Below are 12,497 nucleotides of genomic sequence, written 5' to 3' on the forward strand. Positions count from 1 at the left end.
GTTTGCCGCGGCGGACTTCGTCGTCAGCTCTGCCCCCCTGGGGGTTAGGCGACGTTCTCTCCTTCAGACGCTGGGTCTTCTCCGGACCAGGCTGCTGTCCACCGTGATGTTTCTGGACGGTCCAGTGGGGATCTTCTTCTCCTCTTCCTGGCCGGCATTTGTTGCCTTCCGCTTGCGGTAGCGCAACAGTGCATGTCCCTCCGGGGATCCGGCCACAACAAGGTTGGTGTCTGCAGCAGCCGTTTACGGCAGCTGCACTTCCGGTTTCCGGAATCGGATGTTCTCCTGCTAGTGAGCGACTTGCGTTCACGTCGGGTCAGAACCTCTCCGTACTCCAGCAGTCGGTTCCGACAGCTGGGCTTCCTGCTTTCGCAGGAAGTAGGGGTTCACCGTCTAGTGAGCGACTTGCGTTCACGTCCGGACCGAACCCCGCCTTACACCAGCAGTTGTACGCGACAGCTGGGCTTCCGGCTACGGCCGGAAGCAGTGGTTCTTCCGCTCGTGCGCAGCTTGCTGTCACGTCCGGTGCGTCCCACATCTTACCACAGCAGTCAGTTCCGGCAGCTGTTCTTCCGGCTCCGGCCGGAAGCAGTGGTTCTTCCGCTCGTGCGCAGCCTGCTGTCACGTCCGGTGCGTCCCACATCTTACGTCAGCAGTCGTCCGCGACAGCTGCTTCCGGCTCAGGCCGAAAGTAAAAGGCTCACTGGCTAGTGTTCGGACTACGTTCACGTCCGGTTTGAGCCTTGCCTTACGTCAGCAGTCGTCCGCGGCAGCTGCGCTTCCGGTTCCGGCCAGAAGTGTAGGTTCACCGGTAGTGCACAGGCTGCTGTCACGTCCGGTTTGGGCCTTACCCTACGTCAGCAGTCGTCAGCGTCAGCTGGGCTTCCGGTTCCGGCCGGAAGTGTAGGTTCACTGGTTAGTGCTCAGGTTGCTGTCACTTCTGGTTCGAGCCTTTACCTACTTCAGCAGTCGTCCGCGACAGCGCCGCTTCCGGTTACGGCCGGAAGCGTAGGTTCACTGGTTAGTGTACAGATTGCTGTCACGTCCGGTTTCGAGCCTTGCCCTACGGCAGCAGTCGTACGCGACGGCTGTGCTTCCAGTTCCGGCTGGCAGTATCGGTTCACTGGTTAGTGCACAGGCTACTGGCACGTTCAGTTCGAACCTTGCCTTACGGCGGTGGTCGTACGCGACCTCTGCGCTTCTGGCTGCGGACGGAAGCGTGAGCTCACCGGTTAGTGCACAGGCTGCTGTCACTTCTGGTTCGAGCTTGCCCTACTTCAGCAGTCGTCCGCGACAGCTTTGCGTCTGGTTCCGGCTGGAAGCGTAGGTTCACTGGTTAGTGCACAGACTACGGTCACGTTCGGTTTGAACCTTGCCTTATGTCGGCGATCGTACGCGACCTCTGCGCTTCTGGCTCCGGCCGGAAGTGGGGGCTCACTGGATAGTGGACCTGCTATGGTCCCATCTGGTTTGAGTCTGGTTTTTTCGTCAGCAGTGCCCTTTGGGCTTGCAGGCTCCCTGCCTCAGGCGGATTAGCAGCTACCACACACTTTGGTAGTGGGTTCTTCCGTTCTTCTCACTTCCTGTGCCTTTGGTCTTCGACGCCTCTCATCCTCCTCTTAGTCAGGGGTGAAGTTTGGCCGTTGACTTGCAGGAAAGGGGCTTCAGGCTCCGGCCTTCCCAGCTTCGGGACATTAGCGGCTCAGAGGAAGTTGCCTTTGCCCAGGATGTCCCGGAATTTGCTGTCGTCTTTTGCCCCTCGGCGTGCACCTTTGCCGGTCACGCCGGAACTTCTTCTTTGGGGAACGTTTCGAGTCCCCTGCTCTCTGAGCAGACTCTCTTCCCCTCTGAGGAAGTGGGCAGACAGCTTTTGGAACTTGCTTCCATTTTGGAGACACTCCTTTACGGAGTCCTTGGCGCCCTTTACACTCAGTAAAGAGCAGGACGCAGGGGATGCTTTCTCCACCTTTGCTAGGGCGAATTTAGAACAGAGAAGGCCTTCCTCTCTGCACAATGCCCATACGGTCATGTTCAGACGGGACTTGTTCCTCGCCCATTCCTAGTTTGTGAGGAATCAATGAGAGACACCCTTAGTTCTTCACCCTTGGTGGATGGGTCTCTCTTCGGCCTCTAAGGCCTCCTGGCCTTCAAGTCCTCCTGGCCTCCTGGTCTCTGAAGCCTCCTGGCCTCCTGGCCCCCAAGGCCTCCTGGCCCCCAAGGCCTCTAAGGCCTCCAAGGCCTCCTGGTCTCCAAGGCCTCCTGGCCTCTAAGGCCTCCTGGCCTCTAAGGTCTCCTGGCTTCCAAGGCCTCCTGGCCTCTTAGGCCTCCAAGGCCTCCGGGTCTCCAAGGCCTCCTGGCCTCCAAGGCCTCCTGGCCTTTAAGGACTCCTGGCCTCTAAGGTCTCCTGGCTTCCAAGGCCTCCTGGCCTCTAAGGCCTCCAAGGCCTCCTGGTCTCCAAGGCTTCCTGGCCTCTAAGGCCTCCTGGCCTCTAAGGTCTCCTGGCTTCCAAGGCCTCCTGGCCTCTAAGGCCTCCAAGGCCTCCTGGTCTTCAAGGCCTCCTGGCCTCCAAGGCCCCCTGGCCTCCAAGGCCTCCGGGCCTCTAAGGCCTCCTGGCCTCTAAGGTCTCCTGGCTTCCAAGGCCTCCTGGCCTCCAAGGCCTCCTGGTCTTCAAGGCCTCCTGGCCTCTAAGGCCTCCAAGGCCTCCTGGTCTTCAAGGCCTCCTGGCCTCCAAGGCCCCCTGGCCTCCAAGGCCTCCGGGCCTCTAAGGCCTCCGGGCCTCTAAGGCCTCCTGGCCTCTAAGGTCTCCTGGCTTCCAAGGCCTCCCTGGCCTCCTGGCCTCCAAGGAAATAAAGATTTGTAGGGACCTTCAGGTCTCTTCTTTTGCTCTTCAAGCTTTGAAGCAGCAAAACGGGCTCTACCTAAGCAGACTCAGCTTGTTCAGGCTAAGTCCTCAGCTCAGGTTTATCCGGAGAGGTTCTTCCTTTCACAGACGTCTTAGTCGGTGTTTTTTTTTGGGAACAACAGCCGGCATTAGGGCTTCCGGGTTTTTTAGCCTCGGCTGGTGCAACAGCCATTTCATCCGTTGGTGGTGTTGGTTGTTGTTTGCTCTTTTGGACTCGGTCCTAGTGGGTCTTTCGCCGATTTTGACTCTGTCTTTCTCTAGCGATCGGACTTGTTCTGGTGTTTCGTCCAAACTTAAGGTTTACTTGAGTTGGCCTCGGAAGTTACATTCAGATTTTACTGAGTTTGCATTGGTTTTAGCAATGCATGGTGAGGGGTCATTCTTGTGGCCTATCAATTTTCTCAGCTTTATTGGCTAACCCTCCCCTTTCGGTAGAGGTCTAGTTAATTTCCTGGTTTCTTGGTGCGGGCTTTCAGCCCAGCATCTTTGATGGCAGGTCTACGGGCGTTACGGCTCTCAGCCTTAGCCCGTGTAATAGTCTCCTGCCTGGCATGGGCGACTACGGTCTCCGTGTCTCTAGATTTTGTGTCTTCCTCTTCTCCCTCATCCTGCCATGAGGCGAGTCGGGTCGACTTCCGGTGGGGTGGGTTGCCTGTTACGGTCACCCCTATATCACTTGCAACTTTTACGGACTCTTGCCTGTTGTGTTCCGTGTCTGATTCTCGGTTCTGAGGTATCAGACGTGTTTGGTTTTTCAGCCAGACTCAGGAATTTTCTGGGCTCGGTCGGCCGCGATATTTACTTCGGGCTCTTCTTCTTAAGGCTGGTTAGCTTCACGGTTTTCTGTTTTTCCTTTCCAGTCTCGTTTCTGTTTTGGGTTTTTGATTTTCTTTCATTTACCTACAAGCAGACTGCTTTGTGAACACTCTGACTTTAGTCATTTCGGTTAGAGTCACCGGTCACATCAGGCTTTGGCCACCGCGATCTCCGCCCTGCTGGCGGCTTACACTTTTCGTAGGCCGCTTCTTCCTCTGTTTACCTCCCTCTATGCTTCTGCATGGACTGGTAGTGGACTTCTGGTGACCGTCTCTTCTGAGATTTTTTCTTTGAGTTTGACTCTGGTTTTTTGTACTCAGACGTCTCTCTCTCTTTCTCGGAAACAGGTCACTCCTCTCTGGAGCTGACCGTTATCTCTCCGGCCTTTCGGGCCTCTCTCCATGCCAAGGCTTTTAACTTTGGCATGATTGTTTTACGGTCCTGGGGAAGGTTGGTGCTTTTCATTTATGATCGGTCAACCTTACGCTTAGTCGTTTCCAGGGTTTTTGGCATTTCCTTCCAATAGTAAGGGGAGGGGGGGGGGCAGCTTGTCTGTCCCTCTACTCGGCTCGGGTTATTCAAGACTTGAGCCCCTTTCTGGGCTGTTTTTTATGGTTCAGGAGATGGGAAGAAGTGCTGAGCACAGCTTACGGGCTCTCTGATGCTGTTTTTCGCATTTTTTTTTTGCCTGAGCGGCATTGCGACTGTCATTTAGGTTGGTTCTCGGTCCTCGTTCTGTCATTTGGCAGTGGGCCAGTTCCTGCAAGGGTTTTAGCGTGAGCTAGATGTTTTCTTTCTCACCGGCTCTTTTCCTGATTTTTGGCAGTGGGCCAGTTTTTGGCAAGGGATTCTCTTTCCCTCCGCCTTGGCGTAGCTATCGGCTATCTTTCCCCTAGGCTCAGCCCGAGCTCTTTTTCCAGGGCCTGGGCCTCCTCCTCGGCCGTTTTACGGTCTGGGAGGTTGGATGATGTCCTGCACACAGCTTACTGGTGCTCGGCTTTTGTCTTTATCAGTTTCATAGGGAGACATTGCTGCCTTCTGGCAGTATGGATCTATCTGTAACGATGGATCTAGGTCCCTTCCTGCTTTGGTGGCAACGGGACAATGCCTCTCCAGATTTTAAGAGTGAGTTTGATCTTCTTTGATCTTACCCACCGCCTGGTTGGAGTTATCTGCAATTATGTGATTCGGCGTAAGTAATATGTAATTATAATCGAAAATTTTTATCTAAATTTTGATTTGATTAATATACTTACCCGAATCACATAAGTAATTCCCTCCCGCCTGCCCCGCTCGATATTTTTAGTATGCTATTAGTCGATTGAAGGGGTATCACGTGACCAGCACCATTGATGACGTAGTAGGCTACATGGGACGTAACCCAGGGTGTCAGTCATGCTGGTGCAGTCACTTTTTTAGTTGGGGTTGCTCCCCTTATACCTAGACGGGGTAGCTTTTATCATAACCTAAGCATCTTAAGTGGGTCAATGCAATTATGTGATTCGGGTAAGTATATTAATCAAATCAAAATTTAGATAAAAATTTTCGATACATATACATCACAGTCACTTCACTGACGCTCATAAACACAGCGCACGCAGACATAGCAACAATGAGCATAATATATATACATCACAGTCACTTCACTGACGCTCATAAACACTGCGCACACAGACATAGCAACAATGAGCATAATACATATATATACATCACAGTCACTTCACTGACGCTCATAAACACAGCGCACGCAAACATAGCAACAATGAGCATAATACATATACATCACAGTCACTTCACTGACGCTCATAAACACAGCGCACGCAGACATACACTAGTCACAAAAAGTCAAGGAACAAAAATTCAAAAAGTCATATCTCCGAAACGATTTCACCAATTTATTAATCGTTTACACCAAAGTACACCTTCTGGGCCACACATTGAATGTGGCAAATTTCATTGGTATCCAATAACGGAATGATGAGTTAAACTCAGTTCACTGCAAGCGTGTTGAATTTCAAAAGTCACAACTGTCTCATGTCAACAAAACAATGTCAGTAATGGGTATGGGCACCCCGCCGGGCCAAGCATTCGTTGCAGCGTCGACGCATGGACTGCACATGTCTTCTGAGGAGCTGCTGGTCCAGGTTTTGCCATTCATGTTGGAGGTATGCCAGCAGGTCCTGAAGGGTGTTTGGGGGAGGGTGATTGTCTCGCAGCTGCCTGTCAAGATGATCCCAGACATTTTCGATTGGGTTTAAGTCTGGGCTGCAGGCTGGCCATTCCATTCTGTGAACTCCCTGCTGCTGCAGGAAGGCCCCAACCACCCTGGCGCGATGCGGTGTGGCGTTGTCGTCCTGCAAAGTGGCCTGGGGTCCCAGCTGTTGCAGGAAAGGGATGACAATCGGACCCAGGATCTCGTCCCTGTAGCGTGCCCCGGTCAGATTCCCCTGGATGTGGTACAGGGGGGTCTTATGGTTGGCAGAGAAGCCTCCCCATACCATCACGGAGCCTCCACCATACGCGAGGACCTCCTGGACACAGTCCTGGTTAAACCGTTCGCCTTCTCGTCGCCATACGGACAGCCGCTTGTCCGGATGCATCAGATTAAACCTGCTTTCGTCGCTGAAGAGAACAGTGGCCCATTGATGACGTGTCCATCTCGAATGACGAGCAGACCAGTCTCGGCGGGCTCGTTTGTGGACTGGAGTCAGCTTGGGCTTCTTGGCTGGTACTCTGGAACGGAGCCGCACGTTGTGGAGACGGTTCCTGATGGTCTGCGTGCTGACTTGAATGTTGGTAGCCACCCTTAGCTGCCCCCTGATGCGCTCTGCAGTGATGGTGCGTGACGTCAGAGCCTGGCGGACGATGTAACGATCAGCCCTTGCATCAGTCTTTTTTGGTCTCCCAGATCTTGGCCTGTCCTGGACCCGTCCAGTCGCTCTCCAGCGTTCTTGTAGCCTCCAGACAACCGATGGAGACACCCCAAGTCGGTGGGCAACAGCTCGGTAGGTGGCGCCGCGCTGAAGCCAGGCAAGGGCTCGTCCTTTGTCGACATCTGGCAGCGATCGTCTCTGGACCATGGTGTTGGAATGGACCATAGCTGTGAAACGCTGGCTTATAAAGGCTTTCAGGGCGGTGAGTTTCACAGCCCAGACGTCCGCCTAGCACGTGCCATGATCAGTTCCGATGTTCAGTACCAATGTTCATTCTGCTGAGCCAGTGAATTTAGGCGCATTTTTGACGTGGAGGGCCTGCACTTTCTGCCTGCCTAGCACCGCGTCCGTGCATCACATGCGGCCAATGATGCTGTCTAGACAATTTGCGAGTTGTTGTCAGTGCATTAGCCAAGTTTGGTTGATTTCGTTTTTCGGGTTATGAAGATATTGCTGTTTGCTTTTTCCATGTGAATATGTCAGTTGTTCCTTGACTTTTTGTGACAAGTGTAGCAACAATGAGCATAATACATATACATCACAGTCACTTCACTGACGCTCATAAACACAGCGCACGCAGACATAGCAACAAATTTGTCAGGGAATCTCTTGGATGTTCATCAGGGAAAGGTGTTGATTATTGAGAGGAGGTTGATAGGACAGGTCCCACTGTACCTGGTGGCAGTGATCACGCTGGGTGTTTCACAAACCAGTATTACCTACAACACAGGTTGAATAGATCCTGCCCCCCCCAAAAATGTTCATTTGTTCTCTGCAACAAGTCAAACTAAACATTAGTGACGTAGTTAAGATTTTATGTAGATACGGGAAAACTGTCAACTGCAATCAAAAAAGGTATGACTCGTCGGTTTCTTCTCTTTTTTTTGCATTGAAAAACCAGTGAAATAGCGAACATTTCTATGGTTTAATAACACAAACAATTCGTTTTCTTATCCGTGTTGTGACAGAGCCAGTGAAACATGTGGAAGTGTTTTCTGCAACGACAATCAAGGTTGGCTTTCCCCTTGCAATCAGCGTGGCCACTAACATCCAAAGCTCCAAGCCTGACAGCAGTCTTCACTACCAGTACCATTTTGATGATGAGGTAGGGCTCCTCAATGCACAGACAGACAGGCAGACGGACACAAGCACAGACAGACAGACAGAGGCAGGGCACACACACACAAACGCACCCATGCACGTACACAAACATGCACGCATGCACATTCGCGCACGCACGCACGCACGCATGCACCACACCACACCGCACCACACCACACCGCACAACACAACACCGCACGCACACAACACAACACCACACCACGCCGCACGCACACCACACCACACCACACCACACCACACCACACCACACCATCACAGGGGTTTTCTGCAAATCCTCTTTATTTGCACCGGCAGTCATGCTTCTCGTCACAGTTAGTTTTGTGACTCATGGACGGGATGGACGAGTGAAATGAATGAAGAATTGAGCTAACCTTCAACGCAATGGCATAATTAGCACACAAAAAAGATGTTCATTGTTTTCATAAAGACTTTTCGTCCTTTCTCCTCCTCCCTCCCGGATGTACGGTTGAATGAATGAAAGTTTGAACTAACTTCCAAGGCACTAGGTTATGCAGAGAAGATTTTGAGAAAAGGTAAGAAATCTTTAATGTCCATTTGAACATAAAGATGTAAATTTGTCTCTTAGCACCACATTGCATCATTCTGAGAACAAGCACACAAAAGAACATTCAAATGTGCAATTACGGCACTCTCTTCTTCTTCTTCTCTTCAGCGTCTGACGGTTGTGATACTCATATTCTTAGGCCTGCTGATCTTATAAACTGGCAGGTTCGGCGCTGGTCTTCCACAGTTCCCCACAGTTTAGCATAACAGCACTTCCATAATGATGTTCTCCTTTCCCCTCCTCCAATCTCCTTCATGCTGACACTGAACACCATCCTTCACAGTGTGTGTGGTTGTTTGTTTCTTCAGGATAAAGGCACCAGGGACACGCTAACCTGGAACTCCAGTGTGACACATATTTACAGCAAGGTGGGGACCTACGTCTTGACTGTCACTGCTGTCAACAGCGTCAGTGCCATGGCCAAACAAGTGACCATCCACGTCATCGGTACGTCACTTTTCCCTTTAGTCAATTCATTTACTTTGGTGTCTAGACGGCAGGGTGAGTGTTGGTAAAGTGAATGAGGTTTCAGCCACTTAGAGTTTCTGCCATATTGTTTCTGTCAATTCTTATGTGGGATTTTTGACAGGCCACCTGCAGAGTGCAATGTAGGGACACTGTTTGGTAGTTTGGCAATGTATGGACCGAACTCTGTCGGGTTTGTATAGGCAGTGAAAGAGTGAATACGCTTGCTGTTTGGTAGTTTCAATAGACAATGTATGGACCGAACTCTGTCGGGTTTGTATAGGCAGTGAAAGAGTGAATACGCTTGCTTTTAGTGGGACCAATAAATTCACTCGTGCTCCTTGTCCACGTGTTTCCAACACACCCCTCGCTTGTGATTGGCTCGTGACATGTTTGTCCAAGTTAAAGCAAGGGTATTCACTCTTTCACAACCTCACAAACCTGACGGTTATTTTCAGAATTCCTCTATTTTCCAGTCAAGATTTGAAATGTTTAGTCACAATGTTGCTCAAAGTGTGTTGATAGAACAGAGCTGAATTAGAAATCAGAAATGATGCATTCCGATCATTTTTGATGTGACAGATGGGGGTGTGATGCTACAGCTAGATTTTTCACAGAACGTCAACCGGCTTCTGAGCGGCATGAGTGCCTCCAAGGAGCGTGTCTTCATGGTGCTGGACTTCATCAGCCACGAGCTGACAAGGGTTAGTAGCATACTGTCTTTGGTAACGTGGAAGATCCTACATGGCTGTGTTACTTTGGTGCTCAGCTTGACAAACAGACCCTTTCAACCTGATCTTGACCGCCAGTTAAACAGCTGTGTACCTCGCGGCAGCCAATCACCTAACACTAGGAATGGATGTGAAGTGTTGAACGCATATGAGTAAAATTGGAGTTGATGCGATCAGTTGTGCAGTACCCGGGCTGTGTGTTCCCGTCCTCTTTTCTATTTGTCTCTCTTTTTTTTTCTCAAAAGGGGGTCTGAGGCTTACAAATAAACCAGGCCAGGCAGGCCGAGCCATGTGTCTGTTAGCGGCTTTGGAGGGTTCGGTCTGCATTAAATCAGTAAGCAAAGGGTTAAAAACTCAATAAAGAAGACTCAAGGAAGATTTATTCATTGTACAAGTTTTAGAATAGAGGTCAAATTACAGAAACTAGGAGGAAAGTCCCTGCAATGTACGGCCCCCGGTGTGAGCGGCCACCTGACATGTACGGACACATTTGCTCGGCACGGAGTGTTTTCCTTCTATATTTGCCCCCCCTTAAACGGCCACCTGCAAAACGTGGACGCAGACACTAATTTTTGGTCCCAACAGCAGGTCATACCTGCAATGTACGGACAGACCATCGTCACATTTTCACCACACCAAAATCGATAACAGAGCAGTCCGGCTCTTGGTACAAAGGTCACAGCTGCAAAGGCGTGATGACAGCTAGTCTCTGTTAACTTGGGTGCATATGTGTACCCATCAGGAGGGGGTAGGTTTGGTTAGGAGTGGAGTACACGCACGTTCTTGCTTGCAAATGCGAAGATGCCAGCATGAAACTGCACTAAGCTTATGCTCTTTATTCTTGTCTGTTGGACGTAAACAACAGAAGCCACAGTCGATAAAGGCCCTCCGAGAAAGAGAGTGAAAAATCGGCCACAGTTCTCAGCATCGGGTGTCTGTGTGAAACCTCTTTCATTGACACATACTCTTGTTTCCCCTCAGCCTTGACCAGTGAGTCGGTTGCCTAATCTGTGAACCCTTCAGTTGTCTTGCTTTGCCAAAAGTTAGACACAGTCAACTGGTTTTGCTCTGAGTGAACAGTGCAGCTGGCATCAATTAGCTGACACCTCTCTGGCCACAGCCCCAAACAGTACATGGTTGGGGGGAGGGAGAGAGAAAGATGGGGGGGGGGGGGGGAGAGGTAGCTGGCTAAACTCGGTGGGGTGTCTGGTGTCACTGCATGTCAGCAGGAAGAGCAATGGAGAGAAATAGAGAGGTGTACTCTTCCACACAATTTCCAAGCATCAGTTGTCACGGCTTAGGGTAGGCAGTAAGGGAGAGTGAGAGTGGTGTTGTGTACAGAGTACAGCAGTCCCTCTCATGAACGGACACCCTTGGGCCATAGCAAAACTGTCCGTACATTGCAGGTGTCCGGTCACGGGAGGGGTGACCACACCACCCCCTCCCCCATACACTCACACAGAGACACACAAACAACAGGATTGAGTCTATGCTAATCACTTCTTGTGGCTACTAAACAATAACAATAAACTCCTAATACTTCTTTAAACGTTCTGTAAAAAGGATTTGTATGAAAAGTGTTGAAAAGAAGAGATAAAATAAATCCTCAAGGCAGTGAACACACTCACCATGCACTGACATACGAAAGCAGCCACACAAACACAGCACAGAGGAGCGTGTGCAGATGCTTTGCAAGAATAAGCTTGAATATAGAGCTGCATGTCATAATCAAGTAATTTATTTGTTTCTTGTCTGGCTTTATTGACTGCATGCCGATCATGTGGCATGGCAGTGACTTTTCACTCTTCAGTCGGAAATACACTGTACATAACACAGCTCCCACTCTCCCTCACTAATGCCTACCCCAAGCCGTGACAACTGATGCTTGGAAATTGTGTGGAAGAGTACACCTCTCTATTTCTCTCCAATGCTCTTCCTGCTGACATGCGGTGACACCGGACACCCCACAGAGTTTAGCCAGCTAACCCTCCACCCCCCCCCCCCCTTTCTCTCTCTCACTCCCTCCAGCCATGTACTGTTGGGGGCTGTGGTCAGAGAGGCCAGCTGCACTGTTCACTCAGAGCAAAACCAGTTGACTGTGTCGTAACTTTTGACAAAGCAAGACAACTGAAGGGTTCATAGATTAGGCAACCGACTCACTGGTCAAGGCTGAGGGGAAACAAGAGTATCTTGTCAATGAAAGAGGTTACACACAGACACACGATGGGTACACGTGCACTCAAGTTATCAGTGACTGTCATCACACCATTGCGGCTGTGATCTTTGTACCAAGAGCCGGACTGCTCTGTTATCGATTTTGTTGTGGTGAAAATTTGACATGGTCTGTCCGTACATTGGAGGTATGACCTGCTGTTGGGACCGAAAATGAGTGTCCGCGTCCACGTTTTGCAGGTGTCCGTTTAAGGGGGGGCAAATATAGAAGGAAAACACTCCGTGCCGAGCAAATGTGTCCGTACATGTCAGGTGTCCGCTCACGCCGGGGGCCGTACATTGCAGGGACTGCTGTATTTCCAACTGAAGAGTTAAAAGTCACTGCCACAAGATCGGCATGCAGTCAATAAAGCCAGACAAGAAGAATGATTATGACATGCGGCTCTATCTGCTGGTTTTTATCAAAACTGGTTTTCAACGCTTATTCTCACTAAGCATCTGCACACGTGCCTCTGTGCTGTGTTTGTGTGGCTGCTTTCGTATGATGTCAGTGCATGGTGAGTGCATTCACTGCCTTGAGGATTTATTTTATCTCTTCTTTTCAACACCATTCATACAAATCATTTTTTTACAGAACGTTTAAAAAATATTAGGAGTTGGATGTTATCGTTTAGTAGCCACAAGAAGTGGTTAGCATAGACTCAGTTACGTTGTTTGTGTGTCTCTGTGTGAGTGTATGTGGGAGGGGGTGGTGTGGTCACCCCTCCCGTGACCGGCCACCTGCAATGTAC

The 12,497-nt window shown here is 50.5% G+C and overlaps 1 protein-coding gene across 2 annotated transcripts in view; it reads left to right on the forward strand.

The window, feature by feature from the left end:
• The window catches only part of LOC138983001 (VPS10 domain-containing receptor SorCS2-like), a 59,139-nt gene that overhangs the window by 33,597 nt on the left and 13,045 nt on the right, over window positions 1–12,497 (forward strand). For both annotated transcript variants that reach the window (XM_070356393.1, XM_070356394.1), the window contains exons 19-21: window positions 7,620–7,756; window positions 8,647–8,785; window positions 9,386–9,507. In XM_070356393.1, coding sequence (XP_070212494.1) covers window positions 7,620–7,756; window positions 8,647–8,785; window positions 9,386–9,507 — 398 coding nt within the window. The remainder of the gene's footprint in view (window positions 1–7,619; window positions 7,757–8,646; window positions 8,786–9,385; window positions 9,508–12,497) is intronic.

The sequence above is a fragment of the Littorina saxatilis genome, linkage group LG12, assembly GCF_037325665.1.
Source record: "Littorina saxatilis isolate snail1 linkage group LG12, US_GU_Lsax_2.0, whole genome shotgun sequence".
NCBI classification, from domain to species: domain Eukaryota; kingdom Metazoa; phylum Mollusca; class Gastropoda; order Littorinimorpha; family Littorinidae; genus Littorina; species Littorina saxatilis.